This window comes from Girardinichthys multiradiatus, chromosome 2 (genome assembly GCF_021462225.1).
Source record: "Girardinichthys multiradiatus isolate DD_20200921_A chromosome 2, DD_fGirMul_XY1, whole genome shotgun sequence".
Taxonomy (NCBI): domain Eukaryota; kingdom Metazoa; phylum Chordata; class Actinopteri; order Cyprinodontiformes; family Goodeidae; genus Girardinichthys; species Girardinichthys multiradiatus.
In genome coordinates, this window is record NC_061795.1 from 45047156 (window position 1) to 45065714 (window position 18559).

Here is an 18559-nt window from a genome sequence, read left to right on the forward strand (position 1 = left end):
CTTTGTAAGCCAGCACCAGGCTGAAGATTCAGCAGAAGAGCAACTTCCGTCTTCACTCTCAGGTTTAGAAAATTCAGTGGCATTTAACTACGTATATCAACAAGACAGTTATTGAAAAGCTGGATGGAGCAATGGCCGATGTGCTTCAGTGGAAAAATATCCAGTTAACATTTCTCATTGGCATAAAAGTTAAATGTTTTTTGAATAATGGCACAAAGTGGAAGCTGATACAGGGAAAAATGAGAAGTCCAATAACACAGCCCTGGGGTGCACTCCCAGGAAGGTCAGCAGAGGAACACAATATATCACAAAACCTTTTATTCAAGAAGTGGAGTCCAAACCAATTAGAGTTAACAGCAAACAAATACTGCATTAGATAGAGTTCTCTATGAATTTATTTATATGCACACTAATACTGTGATGTTAAATCGTGGAGCGCTCACCTAGAAGTCTGTTTAGTGTTAAAAGCTCTACACTCTGTATCACTCCCTACTTTTATCAAATGCTGAGCTTGTTTGTGGCACACACGAGTGCCTTTCAAAATAATTTTTTTTTTCAAAATAAAAGCTGATTTTTGTGCATAAATACCACTTAATGTAGCTTTGATTTCAGATATTCTAGAATGATTCCACTTCATTGACTACTGATCTAAAACCATCAGACTAGTCTCTATTAAAGCTCATGGGGCCAAAATATAAAGTGTAATGAAATGTGCATGCAGCCATTCCTAAACTCAGCATCAACATCAAAAAGTACTGAGAGCAGACGCAGGCCAATGTTTTATTTCAGGGTATACTGCAGTTTGAAGGGAGACTTTGCTCAGAAAAAGAGAGTTCATCTGAGAATTAGGAGGTTGTTGGTTTTCAGGCTTATAGTTTGAGATGTTTTAGATGGTGGGCCTTATTCTAAGTTACTATCTCAAAAGAATGTTTGGATTTTAAAAAGAGTTAAGATGCTGACTGACCCGACTTATCCAGCATAACCCCTGAGAACATGACCAAGGTCTTATGTCAGGGTGATTTGTATTTTGAGTAAAACCTGCACAACTGGTGTCATTGTTGTGGTCCATAAGCAAGCATGAATTAAGGTGCATCATGACTGTCCACAAAATCCTCAGTTTGGCATAAATCAAATCCAAAAAGTTTGGCTTTAATAACATGCAGACAACCCATGTAAATCCTGCAGAAAAAGTTCATTTTGTAAAACATCCATGATAGTGTCAACTGTTTTTGTTTTGCAGCATCTTTAAAGAATGCTGCTGCAGAAATCAGATGCAGAAGTTTTAAAACTGAGAGACATTTTGGAACTGCAGGTGGTAAACTGAACACATCTTTCAGCCTGTAACTCCATTCATGCAATATTCAGTTATTATTGACATGTTTCAGAGAGCTTTCCCACTGTCAGCAGATTGGATTCAGCAACAAGCAAAAACAAGGCATGCGTCTCTTACCCAAAAGGCCTCCCAGGAAGCACAGAGACGATTGGACCATGCTGTTTGGCTTTCCACGGTGCTTTAAACTCAGCACGGTGTTTTCGCACAGATCCGTACACACAACACCAATGTCTGCAGCTTTTTCGGGTGCAGACAGACACACATAGGGGTCACCCCGCCTCAGGTCTTCATGGCACCGGTGAGCCTCTCTCAGACAGACTGAGACAGGTCACGGCTCCAGACTTTGCTGCTGACTGTCTGAAAAAGAACGGAGAAAAGAGTGGTGAGGAAACCTGAAGCAAAACCCAGGTTATGTTCAAACAGAGAAGCAACAAATCTGACCATCTGCAACACTGAACTACCAAGACACAGTTTTCATGTAAAACTCCAGATGTTCACCAAAATGTTTACTGGCTCTTTGCAAAGCAGATCACTACACACAAGTGAAAAGGGACACAAAAGTACATCCGAAAAAGTTCAGATCCGCAATCAACCAATGGTACATCCATCAGATTATGAGGACATTTCACGTCTCATGACAGGTGAGTCCATCACCATGGCAGAGGGTGCTAAGGTAGTTAAAAAGCTCCCCAGCTAAAGAGGACCAGTATTTGACAAGATTCACCCTGAGATTCACTCTGAATGTTGTAGAGGTATGGCCATACTCATGGTTGACACCTCTTTAATGTTGCATTGAGGGGCTAGAAGCCCACCTGCGGAGTGTCAGACCAGGATGATGGTCGTGAGAGTTTGGTTGTCCACTTCACATGTGTTTTTTGGATCTGGAGAAGGCTTATAAACATGACCCCTGAGCCATTTTATGGAGAGGGTTCTACAGGAATACAGGGTGTCGGGGATGCTTTTAGGGGCTATCCAGTCCTTGTATAACCAAAACAAGACCTGTGCTTGCATTCTCCGTATAAAGATAAGCTTATTTCCAGTGCAGGTTGGACTCCACCAGGACCGGGGCTGTATTTTATATCCATTTATTTGTACCCTTCCCCTGACCGATATGCTTACACAATGAGATTATTCTGGGTTTGATTCCAGCTTTCTCCTGTCACATGTCCCTAGGCAAGGTACTTAACCCTAAATTGCCTACTGATCTGCGTATCTGGGTATAAATATGGGTAGCTCTAGTGTAAAGCGCTGAGTGGTCAATATGACTAGGAAAGAGCAATATAAATTCAGTTCATTTACCATTTAACTGTAGGAGAAGGGCTGAAAGAACAAAGAAAGTCTTCAAAAGGTCACATGTCCTCTCACACCACAAACCTGCCTGTTTGGACTTTGAAAGGGAGCGTCGAAACATGGGACATTAAAGGTGGAGTAAAGTTTTATTCTCTGACAAGACAAAAATGAAGCTGAATGGTCCTGATGGCTTCCAACATAAGTAGCATGACAAGATGATTCCACCAGAGAGAAGGCTCCAGAAGGTATGAGTGGGTCTGTCTTCCATCTGGAGAATAACGTCCCTCTTTTGGACCATCCTAAACAATCTGAATCCCACTGAAAACATTTAGGAATGGATGACAGGAAAAGTTTAGAAAACAATTTTAGTTCCAGACCATGGAGCCCCCAAAACCCATTTTCACCACATGAACCAACTTCCCAGCAGCTTGCTGGGAAATCTTTATCTAGCCTAAACTAGTTCTGAAGGTATAAACAAGAGCAAAGTGGCTACTCGGACCGAGACCTCTTTTTGACAGTCTTAGATCTGTTTCAGTTTTTTTGTTTGCTTGTGTTGGTCCATGATCTTAAACGTTTGATCAGCTGACAAAGCATCTGTTTGACATTTTTCATAACTTGACTGTTTTTTCTCTCTTGCTCTTATATTTTTGCGTTTTGAAGCTCAGCTACAATCCAGCAGCGTACAAATGGGAATACTTTAAACAATTTCATAAGGAGTGTACAGGGGAGATGTTCCTGCCCTTTCCATACAAGGAATCAGCAACACCTGATGACGGATCCGTTTCTTCCCATTTAACAGTGGACAATTTTCACTAAAGAAGCAACAATCAGGCATTTACCAATTTTAGTTCTGAGCTGCTAATTCCCATTTTGACTGATTAGGATATATTTCTAATGACTGTAACACATTAAAGAGAAAAAATGTGTTGCTGGTTTTAGTTGGAGGTAGTAGTTTTTAGTCGAGTTGAATATGATAGAATTACAACATATCCCTATTTGTGGATCAAAACACATGTTCCTAATCTAAAATATCATATCTTCCAAATATTACGTGTCTATTATTGATTGGAGCCAAGAAATTGAAAATTTAATGGTTCCGATCTCTAAAGACTCAATTGGTTCTACGGCTGCCCAACATGTTGCAAAAATATCGTCACCATAGTATCATTGCATGCATTAATAATAATGATAATATTTCCAAGGACTGTTTGGAATGGCTGTTATATTCCAGTTGTTAGGGATTTTCACTTTGCATGTTAAAAATGTACTGAGTCTTTGGGTGTCCAATATTGTCGAAGTTCACAGAGACAGTTGGAAGGATTACCAGATGAGATATTCAAAAGAACATTGCTGTTGCATGAGTTTTCCAGGTAGTGTAGCCTCTAGCATGTCTAATTTTAACTACTCTTTGAATGAAAGTGCCCAAGCTTTGGGTTGAAGCTATACGGCTAACACCAGGAAAGTCTGCACGTGCAGGAAAGCCTTGTGTATGCAATAATACATTTGACTGGTGGAGCAGAGCTGCAGCCTTGAATTTAACAGAACACAGAAGCTGGATGCTGTATGAATTCAGGAGTTTAGAGCGATAAACTGTCTGCTCCAGGATCAGATGGAGCCTCACAGCTCAGGTAGGCAGCGATCAAACATTTTGACAAACCAATCCAAGAGCCTTTCAGGAATCCAGTTTCATCATATTCACTCAGAACTTTACTTTGTGAAGACAAAGAAACCAATTAACAAGGAATAAACTAACATTTTTTAACCCTTCTTCATATTTCTCTCATCGTCAGTGCAAAGCCGAAAAAATCTCCATTGTACAGCCGCAACGCGATCATGTTTTGGTGTGTGTGACTCAGAAACTCTGCTGCTTTCAGACTAAATGAGTCCAACAGGAACTGTTTTGACAGAGAGACTTGAGAACAGACTTCCAGCAGCGTAAAAGGCTGAATACCCTGGCAGGCAGCAGGAAGTGAGTGAGTAGCAGGAAGGCTACAGTTTCTGATATAAAGTTATGGATCAGTGAAAGCATCTCTTATCTTACATCGAACTGACAATTACAGTATCCGCTCATATGGTTCAACTGATCACAGCTATGAGAGTTTGAGATATAAGTTCTGATTTGTTTGTTAAAAGGAACGTAACAGATACTTACAAACGTTTCAAAATGAGTTCCTTATCTTAACACAAGAAAGAGAATATAAAAGTACAATCAAAGAAACATCACAATAATTAAATGAAATTTTAACATTTTTAAGATATTTTAATTAAATGCATTTCAATCAATATATTTTATACACCAATGAGCATTATTCTTAGTGACTCTTCTAAAAAAGCTGCAATAGGTGACAAAATTAGTTATTTTAACCTTCGTCTCTAAATATATGTACACAGAAGTGAGGCATGACGGAAATCCTCGGCATCTTTTGGTTTTCCCTAATCTACAGCCTTCCTGATTGCAGTTCTTCCACCTCAGTGTTCATTCCTGCTGACTCCAGAAATCACTTAAACTTTTCATTTTAATTGACAGAAAGAGTCAAAACAATGAAAACCCATCTGTAAACTGTTTAAAGATATGCCAGAATTTACTAAGAACAAGAGCTTTTGTTACAAGATCCTTAAAAATCCCAGATTTTTCATCACTTAAAGTCCCCAAAACATTTTATTTATGTTTGCAGGATGAGCAGCAGAAGAAAAGTCTGAACAGCATTTATTCCATTCCAAAATGAGTTTATTTGTAAATTGTTTAAAGCGTTTCACCATCAATCTCTGTGCTAATAATAGAAGAAAGAAAAAAATATATCTGTCTAATAGACCTCCTGGAGGTGGATTCTGATGGATTTTCAAGGCTCGAAGGTCAAGTCCTGGTTTGTTTAACATTGTTATTACCCTGCTAATCACCAAATGGTTCAGCTGGCTTAAAGCCAGGCAGACAATGTAGGAATGATAACACAGAAAGGCCGCAGATCTGCAAACGTTCTGTCTCAAAAGAGAGTATGAGTGTATTTTTTCTGTTACACATTTCCCCAGTCAGGTTTAGCAGTGGATTCAATCATCTCATGCATCAAGAAACAAAAGTCACATAAACCTGTTTTCATCAATTTTCCCTCCTAGTGTAGAGCAACAAATCATCCATCCATCATCTGCACCCTCTTGTCCATGTAGGGTCACAAGGGGGCTGGAGCCTGTCTTCACCAGTCATTGGGCAACAGGCAGGGTCCATCCTGGACAGGTCGCCAGTCCATCACAGAGCAACACAGGGACACATAGAACAAGCAACCATGAACACACACACTCATACCTAAGAACAACTTAGAGAGACCATTTAACCTAATAGTCATGTTTTTGGACTCTGAAATGACGCTGGAATGCCTAGAGAGGACCCACCCATGCATGGGGAAAACATGCAAACTCCATGCAAACAAATAAAGACTCCAGGTGGGCATGTGAACCCAGGACCTTCTCGCTGCAAGGCAACAGTGCGATCAACTGCTCCACCTTGCAGCCCAGAAATAAAAAGAATAGATGGTAATTCCTGATGTTCCTGCTTGTAGACGGTCTAAACTGATTTGGTGTTTTTCCTTCCTCACTTTTTTCCACTTCCGCCTCTCTGCCTGCTCAGACGCTTTTCTCCTAAGCTCCCTGCTTGCTTGCATTCTTTTACTCCTAACTTTTTATCTCTTGGCCAAAATTACGGAAATATTGGACTAAAACAACTTCTTACCAGCGACTCCCAAGGATTTCATTTTTTTAAAGGACTTTGATGTTTTTATAATCGAACTCGAAAGCAGGACAAATTGATGCCAGCTAATCAGCACAAAATGCCTCCCTTCACCACAGAGGACTTCGACAAACCTTTACAGAAATTGGCTGTTTTGGAGATGAAAATCCATTGACTAGAAGTGAATGTGGAGGTGAATATGAGGTACAGCGATGATTCAACTCTGCCTGTGATCCCAAACAGTGACATCCAGCTCAACGACTCAGCCAGCAATCAGAACACTGAGAATATACCTACCGGCAGACCCCCCTGGCATGTTTTAGGGGCATGCCCAAAAAATCAAGGTGGACGACTCACTGGAAGATCTCAGCAATTAAATAAATTAGAATGGCCAGAATTACATAGAAATGCCCCCGTTTCCCCTGGGAAAAGGAGACTTCGACAGCGAGCTGCTGTCATAACAACTGATAGGAGTGAGACAGCTGGAAATAATGGAGTTCCCTCCAAAACAGATTTGCTTCACTACAGAATGAAAACCAGGAAAATGATCCATCTTCTGAGATCAATAAAAGGTTTGAGAACAACCTTCATTCTAAACAGTCTTCTCCTAAGCTGCCAGAGAAAAAGTACCCCACCAGACCAAGAACCCTAATAGTGGGCAACACAGCTGTGGATGGGATTAAAAACTTCTGCAACAAGAAAAACACAGAAGTTATGATTGGTACCAGTAACATGGCGTCTGATTTCTCAGAGAATATTCTTGCAATCACAGAAAAGCACCCGTCTCTAGAAAACCTTATTATACACTGTGGATCCATGGATGACGTGGCTAAGAAAAACCAGAAGGATTGAAGGAGAATTTCACTCGTCTTCTAAATATTGTTGGAGGTCTCAATATCAAGGTGTTTCTCAGCGGACCCTTCGCACCGATTTTCTGTGGAGATGAGATTTTTTCCAGACTTCTGATGATTAATAAGTGGTTGAAAAAAACATGTGCTGCTACACCTGTGAACTTCATCAACAACTTTAATATTTTTTGGGAAAAAAGACAACTCTTCAAACAAGATGGTTTCTGTTTGAACAAGCCAGGAGCCAGACGTTTACATCTAATCTCTTCTATTCAGTAAATAATCCGCCAGCAGCTTCGACCTTCAGCAGAGAACATGGAGTATCAACAATAATGCACAGTACTGTGGCTCGAAAAACATAAAAACACACAAAATACAAAAACAAAGAGAGAGCGAAGCTCCGAGGCTGTCATCGTCGGCGCCATCTTGAATCATGGAGGAAGAAGCAGTGAACCATGAAGATGTCAAGCCCGGAGAAGCATGGATGGCTCGTTGTCAGCCATTGTGAGGCAGATGGATGTGAAAACCCAGATGCCCTGCTGGCTGCTACACAACAATCTAACTCTACTTCTCAAGGAGACACACCTGCAAACACAGAAAAGAACAGCTCCAAGCCCACAGCCCCTCCCAGCAGCTCTACAACCAGTTGAGGCTAGCTAATTCTCCCAGCCTAAAGCAGTATTGGAGCTGAACGAGGTAACCTGGACAGACCGTCGTCATATGTCTCGCAAAGCCATTCAGCGACAAAACTCCTTTTACCAAGTAGTGCAGCAGACATTCTTCCATCTCCAATGGCCAGGGCATCACAGGCTTGGCCACTGAGGATCAGCTCATACTACAAGTGATGAGATATGCTCCTTACACATAATCCTAACTCATTAAAACTTATTCTATCAAGTAAGAGACAGCTACATTGTTGTTTTAATTTACACAGTGCTATTTCCTTTAGTAGAAATAATGTTCACCTCATGAAAAAAGCCTGCACAATTGTAAGATCAAAGTCCAAGTCATCAACATGCACACCTTGACAGTCAGCTGCTGCTGTGTTGATGACATACCTCTGTGTACCTGCCTTGATGCTGGGTCCAGTCTCGATTTAGTAAAGTCAATCACACAAATAGGATTTCGTCTTGAGATATCCTTTTAGCAAAGCAAATCTGCCCTGGCGCATGTAGGCAACCAGCTTCTCAATATTTTAATACCTGAAATGCCCAGACAGGACATGGGAAATAAAAATAATGCTCAGTTGGTACTAAGGGACACAATGCGTGCCAAGAAAATATCCCCCTCACTAAGACACTACTGGGCTGCACAGTGGCACAGCTGGTAGCACTGTTGCTGTGCCACCAAGAAGGTCCTGGGTACAAATGGTTTTGTCCTGTCCGGGGTGGACCCACCTTTTGCCCAATAACCGCTGGAGACAGGCACCAGCTCCCCCATAACCCTGGATGGATAAGCGGGTGTAGAAAATGGATCGATGGATATTACACTGCCTCCACCTGTGGATCCATTTCTTCATGTAGCTTACACAAAATGTACTCTTCCCAAATATAACAGCTGAAAAACTGTGGCTCATCATATTGGGCAACGTATCTGTTACATATATTGTCCATTTTTTGTTGAGCCGCCGTGAATTGTACCCTCAGTTTCCTGTTCTTTGGTGACAGGAGCGGCACCGTTTGTGACCTTCTGCTGCTGTACCCCATGTGCTTCAAGGTTTGACATATCGTGCAACTGCGCTGATGGCTGTGTAAAAATCGCAGTAGATCAGCAGTATCTGAAATACTCAAACTAGACCGTCTGCTAGCAACCACCACACTACATTTAAAGTTACTTTCTTCACCATTCTGATGCTCACTTTGAACTGTAGCATCTTGTCTTCACCACATCTAGATGAACCGAGTTGCTTCCGATTCACGATTTGAGTCAAACAGCAACCGAACAGGTGTACCTAACAAAGTGGCAGATAAGTTTATATCTCCTTTTCCTGGGGAGAGGGATGTCTGGCTTTCCCTCCTGTACCTTTTGTTTCCTTGATCCCACCTTGGATGAGCAAAAGTACAAAATGAATGGATTATAAATGGCATTTAAGAAATCCTGCTTTAATTACTCCATTCATCTCCGGTTGCATAAAACTGTTTATAAATTAAACTGGTGATATTGAGACATCTTCATCTCCAACTCTGATCATCATCACCATTTTTTAACAGAAGCCCGGAAGGTTGGGATGCAGTGAAAAGGCTGAACTTTCTAATACAGACAACAGATGCGCCCTTGTTTAAATGATAAATGTCTTCTCCTTTTTCACAAAACAGATTCTCAGTTAAGCTGCAGAACAGTACGAGATTGTAAAGATAAAAGCAAAAGTTCGCAGATTGAGTCCATTGCTTCCGAGTTCTGTTCCTGCGTTGGTTTTGCCGTCCTTGAGTCCATCCCATTTCCATTATAATGATGTCTCTAATCTGTGTCAAGCCCTGCTGGACAGAATATTAGAAACACAATACAGAAAACTATAGCATTGTCTTTCGATTCAGAGAATTTCAGAGCACAGAACCCACTGTGCGCTCTCTGGATCTTGTCAAGAAAACGATCTGATCACAGTTAATCTCCCACAATGCCTAGGAATGCCTCTGATGTTCTTGTTGGGAATCACGCAGTGTCTCACAATCAGCAACACGTGTCAAAAATGTTACAGACTCCGATTAATCAGATAATTTTATAGACTTAGCGTGTCTGTTTATTAGTTTTGCAATTAAAAGAACATTCTAATTATGTCACTGTAGATTAAACTAATCAGCAAATAAAACCACTTTTAAACATTCCTCGGTTTCTGCTACAGGTTTATGAGCAACATTTACCCAAACATCAATCAATCCGATTTATGATTCACAATTTCACCCCATGCTCCCCAAATTTACAGCCTGCCCTTTCATTGTCACTTAATGGATCTCAGGCGGAATTTATTTTACTGCTCTGCAGCTGCACACTTCACCTTAATGAACAGCCAGCAAACTATAACTCAGAGGGTTCCCTGCAGGGTCTGTCATCGGAGCATGAGGCCAACAAGCTGCTGCCAAGATTAGCGAGTGAAGTCATACCAAATGTTGGTTTCTAAGATAATGCAGATCTGTGCATGAATTATAATTAATGCATGTTGCTCAGACTTTAAAAAACAATTAGGATACAAAAAATTTAAATTAAAAACAGCAGGAAATAATTTCTCTAAACTGTTAATCATCTGGAGCTCTGGTCAGACGTTTCCATCCACTCTTTATTGACATGAATCTCTTAATTTGAGGGATTTGGAGATTTATTTGAACTTGTTCCAGGTTAAAAAGATTTTACAAACAACTGCAGTGATTTCTGAATAACAGTAACTGGGAGCAAATCTGAATTTATTGTATAGGTTCTGTATGTCACACAAGGTCAGAATTCAACATACAGGTTCAAATATATTCATTCACTTCCACTAATATTTAGTTCAATAAATAAGTTGGTTTCCTGGGATGGACCAGGACTGATGCAGAAAACGGCACTTTAATAGATCTTAGTCCTATTTTGGCATGGTTAACGCCACTCATGGACACGTGCATCCAAAGGTGTCCATGCACAATGTTGGAAGCCAGTGACAAAACAGCCATTAGTAGGAAAGACTACCGTGCTCCTCCTGCCCCACCTATTGCTGTGAACTGTCAGTCAGCTGTATATGAGAGCAGAAAAAATATTGTATGAATACTTCCTCTGATAGAAAAAAAAAAACAAAAGCTAACCATGGCTGCCATAAGTAAACAACGAAATAACAATGAAATAGATTTAATATAGAGGAGCGCCACCTACAGTTGTTTTTAATGCAATGTTTTTTTAAACCAAGGTTGGCATTAGTAGATCAGTACTTCTGTGGTCTTTTTGTATCTCTGCTCTCCACTGTTGCTACATGCATGCTCAGTATGAGGGATTGCTGCAAAGTCAATGCATGTGACTGTCCACTGTCTCTATGCTCATCCAGGAGGAGTGAATGCTACACGTCACTGACTGGATGCAATCTGCTGGGTTTCCTTAGATAGAAAACCTTTTAACCAATTTGAATATTAAACTGAATCTGACTGCAGTGTTTGATAGTTAGGATTAATTGGAATGGATGTACCTGACTTGAAATCTGTATGTTTCGATTTAATTGCCTTTGTAAAGTGCCTTGAGACGACATGTTGTGAATTGGACTATATAAATAAAACTGAATTGAACTGAAAATTAAGCTACAAGATTTTGAGTCTTTTGTGAAATTTCTCAGCCAACAGCAGGTTCACCAGCAGGCCAACTAATGTTATGCAGTCAAATTTAAATTATTATTTAAACCATAAATATGCTGCCATTAACAAGTATTTACAGTACCTCATTTGGAAAAAACAGCTGTGAAAACTGCAGTACTGATCAGGTTTTGCTGCATAACCTGTAGCACCAAGCATAGGTACTCCAAGGGATGGGTGGCATGCATGTAAGTCAGTAGGAGTTAAGCTACTGCTGAGCTTTGTGTGAAGAAAGAGAGCCATACGAACTTGCTAACAAGCTCCTCGCACTCCTGCGGATCATGTGTGCAGCTAATGTGAGCCACAACCCTTTGTCCACAAGCCAACTGTGCAGTGTTGCCAATATCATGACCAAACCTGCACTTTCACTCTGACGAGGTGGACATAAATATCCCAACAGGCAGCAAATAATTTTAAAGATTAAAAAAGATGTATTTTTTGAACAGATGTGGTGGAAGAGCATCAGTGCTGCAACCACTTAACAATCTAACATCCTTCAGCTTTCCTCCTTTAGCCATGTTAGAAATGTAAACCTTTTTTCATTGTGGACTTGTATAAGGTACAAGCTGCTCAGTAAAGTAAAAACCACAGACTGACAAAATGCTGAGTCATGGGTTGCTAGGGGGATTTCTGCCTTTTTTATTTTTTGGAAAGTAGGCAAGAGGGGATGCCCACAGAACCACAGAAAAAAGGCAAGAATTCAAACCTTAATCAGTCTTAACCAGATGATGAATGCCACTCGACTCCAGGCACAAATGATGGCCTAAACAATGTTGGAGACGTCAAGGAGAGCACTACGCATAAGCCAGTGCTGTCACCAGATGAGCCTTTGGTGGTGTGGTGTGTCTAGTCAATAAAAACCATCCTACACTTTGCGAATGGTACAGTGACTCACCCATACTACCTGAATAACATCATTAATACAGTCATTGCGCCCCCGCATAAACAAAATAGGCCTAATTTCATCTTCATGGAAGACAATGCTCCAGCTCATCGAGGTTGCATCATTGGGGAATGGCTGCTGGAGACTGGGGTACCTTGAATGGTGTGGCCGCCACTTTCTCCAGATCTGAACCCCATAGAAAACCTATGGGTTCAGCTGAGTCGCCGTCTAGAGGCTCATAACTCTGTACTCCCAGAACTTAAATGACCTCAATAACTTCAAGAAGAATGGGACGCCATGCTTCAGCAGACGATCAGTCGACTTGTGAACAGCATGAGAGGTCATTGTCAAGCTGGAATTGATGTTCAAGGGCACAAAACATTTTTGTTGTGGTTTACACACCACTGTTGTTGTATTTTGTTTCAATACATAGAGATTGCATGCTTCCACTTAAATGCTCTGCTTTCATGATATAATATAATTGTAGCCTGAACTTTTATGTTTTCCATAAATTTCATAGAAAAGGCAAATATCCCTAATTTTTTGTGAGTAGCTTATATTGAAAATATTCTGATCGTGAGTGGCAGAACCTTCTGGTGGCCACATGTACATTTTTATGTGTCGTTGGTGTATTGTGTAGATTATATGAGAGGTTAAAGAAAGCCTCAAATTCCAGTTTTAAGGTGTGCTCTCAGCAATCTTGGCTGATTCACCAGAAAACGGTAAGTCCAACTGCACTGGAACACTGAAGAAAAGTAGAGAAAAACACCTACATTTAGATATATAAACCATACATGTGGAGGAGAAACTAATCTGTGGTAAAACACAAATGAATCTTGAAAATGCCAGTCCTGTCAGGTAAAGCCCAAAATTCTGTGAACCATTTAAACTCTGAATGGGTTTCTGCTGGAAAGGCTTCAAACAGGGCTGGGTTCTCCTTATTCTGTTGATAAAATTGTATAATTGTCTCTGTTTAGATTTTGCAAACACCATACAATGCATTGCTACCACACATGATTTAGATGCATTTTTTGGTTTGGGTTTTTCCACCACTGTAATAGCAGCAGCAAGCTGAGAACCGAAACGGCACCAACTCCTAGAAAAGCTGCAGCTGACTGAAGAGTGAACTAAATAACCCAAGACCAGAAGAGAAACCACAGAGATGCAGGACAGGTTGAATTTTACACTCTGGTCTCTGAGACCCAGACGTTTATGATGCATCACCCCACCGGTCACACTGACCACAGGACGCCCACAGGCCGAATCTTACCTAACCTCATCTTGCTTCTAAAACTAGTACTGCCATGAGAGTGGCCCTAAATGTTAACATACACACATATATGTATATAAAACCCAAAACCTCAGACTGGTCCTCACGGAAACACAACTACAGCAGCAAAGACGAGGTCACACGACTCGGGGCTGACTCACAGGAGCTCTCTGCCTGTTCTCTCCTCTCTGGTTTATCTTTCCATGTTCTGGTCCAGAATGTCCAGAATGTCAATTCACAAAACAATTAATAAACAAGCAATAAAAAGAACAGATGGGCAGCAGGATGCAAAAAGTGTGAATCAGCCAGGTTGTGATCAAAGAAGGCAGAATGAATGAGCTGCGTTCTGCTGACGGCTGCACCACTCAGCAGAATAGCAAGAAAGTTAAGTGTACAACCATATATCTGTTTGAATATGAAGAACTCTCTTCTCTGAGAATAAATGAAAATAAGTGAATATCGGGTCAATCTCCTTATAATTACTTAATATTTTCAAATTCTGTACATCCAACAAGAAATGCAGCCACAACTTGGCCCAACATAAAGAAACATCTGAAACACTGAGTGGATGCAATTCATTTTTTTATGTGATGAAGCTGATATTTCTTTAAGGAGCCAAAAGGGAACAGATTTTAAAAGGCCTTGAAAAAAAAGAGAAAATGACAAAAAACATTCCTCTCCATAGCATCTCAGAAGCATCTAAAAAAACGGAACCAGGAGAAAAATCCAGCAAAGATCTGAAAGATGCATCATCCTTCAGCTCAGTAGGCCAAGTGGGATTTTTCACAGATTCAACTAAAGAACTGGGAAGAAATTGCTTTTGTGGCAGTCTGCTTGATCTCCATGCCACAAAGTTCTGATTTCCTCCCTGTGTGAAAGCTACTCTGACAATTATTCACTTAATTTTATTCAGACTGGAACCTACAAGACTGTAACAATAATTACAATTGACTAAATCTAAGAAGAAAATAAACAAAATTCAGTCTGAAAAAGTATCAGTTGATAAAGATGTTCTAGCAGAACTTCCACTGAGACCTGTCCAGTCTCAGACCTCAGTGGAAGTTCAGTGTGTCATCCAGGACAACCATCTTTCCATGTTGATTTCTATACTTCTTCATCTGATCTCCTGATGTGATGAACTATAGGCTGTTATCTCTGAAGGGCACCCATCTTTCATGTATCTACTCTCCAAGCAACCTTTTAAACTGACTGTGTAACCTGAATGAGCTGCCCGCACTCCTGTCTGCAGCTGCCGTAAGCTGCCACTTTTTGTCATGTCATAAAGCAAACCTGCGCTTTCACTCTGACGCGCACCTGGCGAAAGTGAAACTGTTGCACCCCACTGCGCACTTTCAGGACCACGGAGACAGAAAATACCTCCCCTGGATGTCTGCGGTTAAGAAGCCTAGAAATAATTTAAATCCGAGTTTAACTGAGCTAAGCCTTCAACTTAAAACCCGAGTCTGGTTTTCATGCAGCCCCTGAAAAGGAGCAAGAAAGTTATAAATGCTCTTACCTTTTAGGAACCACCTCCACGCCCAGAAAGCCCTTCCAGAAAACACGGAGCAGGTAAACACGAAAGAGGACGCAGCACCTCGACTGTCCCGCTGCGCTCCGGGGATGCGTAAAGTCTCTGTGCACTCAGACGCACCGGCTGGATTGATCTCCGTTCATTAAAGCGGATCGATAGGAATCCATTCACAGAGCTGAGCGTAAATATCAGCGTGGGAATCTCATTTTTAGTTCAGTCCACGCGTGGAGCCGCCGCGCTCTGATTGTAAGTTCCGCCAAGTGCGCAACAGGGAGCCTGCAGCTTCTTACAATCACTTCACACCTAAATACAGGCTGAATTTCAAAATAAAAGCCCTGCTGCACACACCTCCACCTCCCTGGAAGCACAGCCCACTTCCTCTTTCACAAAGCAAACGTTCAACGCACCCCCCGAGGCAACGTCAGCGAGTCTCCTTTCAGTGGATTTTTTAATTTTTAAGAAGAAATCTTAAATTAAATGAATCAATCTCCTCTTAAAATTTCTTACTGGTGCTCATTATGAGCTCATTATGATTTAACCAAATTCTTGATTTATTGTAAACAAATAGACAAAATAAAAAATCCGAAAAAAGAGGTGGGTTAAAGAGTAAAATTATTCAGTCATCGGTTATCATATTAGAGAAGAATAAAGAGACGACTGAATGATAAAAATATTCAAACATCTCTTCTTTCTTTTTTTCGTTAGCCTGAACTGCTTTATATACATACATTACATAGGCTAAAAGGCATGCACAACCCTAGCCAAAGGCAGGCATGTTACCACCTTTAATGTGGCATAATATATATAGACAGCTCTATATATATATATATACACACACACATATATGTGTGTGTGTATATATATGTGTGTGTGTTTCAACATTTGCTCATTCTGGCTTGCACAAGTTCCCCAAATCGCTCACATTGTGAGGACATCTCTTCTCCGCAGACCTCTTTAGGTGACTCCACAGGTTTTTTTTTGGTCATATTTAGTTCTGAACTTGTCATGTTTGATGTTTGTTGAGGACCACAATGACAGCAGGACAAAGGGATGGACATGGCTTTGAGGAGGTTTATTAAAAAAAACAGCACATGAAGAAACCAAACAGGAACCCGGGCGAGAGCAACAGTAGGATCCAGCAAAGAATGACAGACACATAAATACTAGGGAGAGTGATTACTGGAGTGAACACAGATGGGTCTAATTAGCAGAAGATAAAACTGAGGAAATAGAAGAAAACGGCTCACAGAGTACACATGGAACCATGGAAGCAAAGACACAAAAATCATGAAAGAATACAAACTAGAAACAGGCCGCAACATAACATAAGAATTGATCAAGATTCAAACCTGAAGGTAACAAAGAAATTCAGGAATAAGAGCAACAGGAATCACGTATTAAATACAGAGCACATTTAAAGGCTGTAAAAATTAAACAGGACCTAAGATCTACAGAAAATAACCATAACTTAAAACTGCAAGTCAGCAGAAAATAAATAGAAGTACAGAACAAGAACATGAGGAATAACTTGAATAAAGAAAGCAAGGAGTGAAAAATACTCAAATAAAGCAAAAAGCAAAACCAAAGTGACAAAGACGATGGCTTGACTGTGGTTAGGCCAATCCAGAGACTGGTTTTTCTTCTCATGGAGAACTTTTTAACATTGGTTTAAATGTCTGCTTGGACTGACTGTGATGCTAAAAACTCAAATCCCTCCTTATATTCAATTTTCTAGCAGACACCTGAATGCTTTGGGTCAAAACTGACATGCATTTGGAACTGTTCAGAACTTTGTCCACCTTGATAAAAACCTCAGTTCTCTCTGATGAAACGTAAATCCAAAGCATGATGGTTCCACCACCATGTTTCACTATGACTTTGGTGTTTTTGGTGATGTCCTGTGTTGTTTTTGTTGCAAACATACAATTTGACCTGTGTCAAGGCAACGCAATCATGTCAGCTTTTATTTCTGTACTAATGAGCTATACTCTGGGTGACTTCTGGCCACTCTATGTCAGCTGCTAATAGGATGAGGAACCATGTGGAAATTCCAAGTTGCACCATGGCCTGCCAATGGTAAAGAATCCTTCAAAAATATATAAATCAACTGAATTGAATTGAAAAAATCCAGGATCCAGATGGTGCTCAGCATCACCACCAAAATCTAATAATAATAATCCAATAATAATAATCTAATAATAATAATCTAATAATAGTCACCTGTTCTAATAAACACCTTGTCTGATCATCTAAATCTGATCATAACATTTCAAAATATTTTGCAAACAAACAGACGGACAAATGCAGACAAAAACATAAACTCCTTGGAGGAGGTAATTATGGCCCAAAACCTCCAGTCTGGCTTCATCACACTACAGCTCCAATTTCAAAGAAGTTGGGACGTTGTGCAAAACATGAATAAAAACAAAACAATGATTTGCAAATCCTGTTCAGATTTTAAGTAATTGAACATAGACGAGATAAGACGAGATATTTAATGTTCAAACTGATAAACTTTATCAATTCTTTGCAAATATTCTCTAATTTTGAGTTTGTTGATTGTGTTTTATCGCCTTTCCTTTTAGCATTTAGTAAACATTTGGGAACTGAGGGCTAACTGTTGAAGCTTTGTAGGAGAAATTCTTTCCCATTCCTGATTGAGCAACAACTTCAGTTGCTCAACAGTCCAAGGTCTCTGCTGTTTTCCCAGGTCTGAACCGCGGGCAGGCCAGTCTGGTACGATGCCACGCTGTTGTAACACATCCAGATTGTGGCTTGGTGTCGTCTTGCTGAAATAAGCAGGGACGTCCCTAAAGGAGACGTTGCTTGAATGGTAGCAGATGTTGCTCCATAACCTTTATGAACCTTTCAAAATTAATGGTGCCTTCACAGATGTGCCAGTTACCCATGATGCCATGGGCACCACATGCCATCACAGATGCTGGCCTTTGAACTTTGCGCTGATAACAATCCAGATACTCCTTTTCCTCCTTGGCCCGGAAGACACGACTTCCATGATTTCCACAGCACACTTTGCATCATGATGTTGGCTTTTAATGTAGTGCCTCCTGAGGGGTCGAAAGTCACGGGCATTCATAGTTGGTTTTCAGCTTACATGCAGAGATTTCTCCAGATTCTCTGAATCTTTTGATGATAAAATCCATAATTTCCTTGCAACTGTACATTGAGAAACATTCTTAAACTGTTAAACTACAGGTCCTTCTCAAAATATTAGCATATTGTGATAAAGTTCATTATTTTCCATAATGTCATGATGAAAATTTAACATTCATATATTTTAGATTCATTGCACACTAACTGAAATATTTCAGGTCTTTTATTGTCTTAATACGGATGATTTTGGCATACAGCTCATGAAAAC

At 40.4% G+C, this 18559-nt stretch overlaps 1 protein-coding gene across 1 annotated transcript in view; it reads right to left on the bottom strand.

Annotated features, from left to right (window-relative positions):
• il34 (interleukin 34) overlaps window positions 1–15461 on the bottom strand; it is an 82956-nt gene extending 67495 nt beyond the window's left edge. Inside the window, exons 1-2 of the mRNA XM_047353264.1 lie at window positions 15163–15461; window positions 1451–1690 (exon numbers count right to left, since the gene is read on the bottom strand). Coding sequence (XP_047209220.1) covers window positions 1451–1490 — 40 coding nt within the window. The 5' untranslated portion in view covers window positions 1491–1690; window positions 15163–15461. The remainder of the gene's footprint in view (window positions 1–1450; window positions 1691–15162) is intronic.
• Between the last annotated feature and the right edge of the window lie 3098 nt (window positions 15462–18559).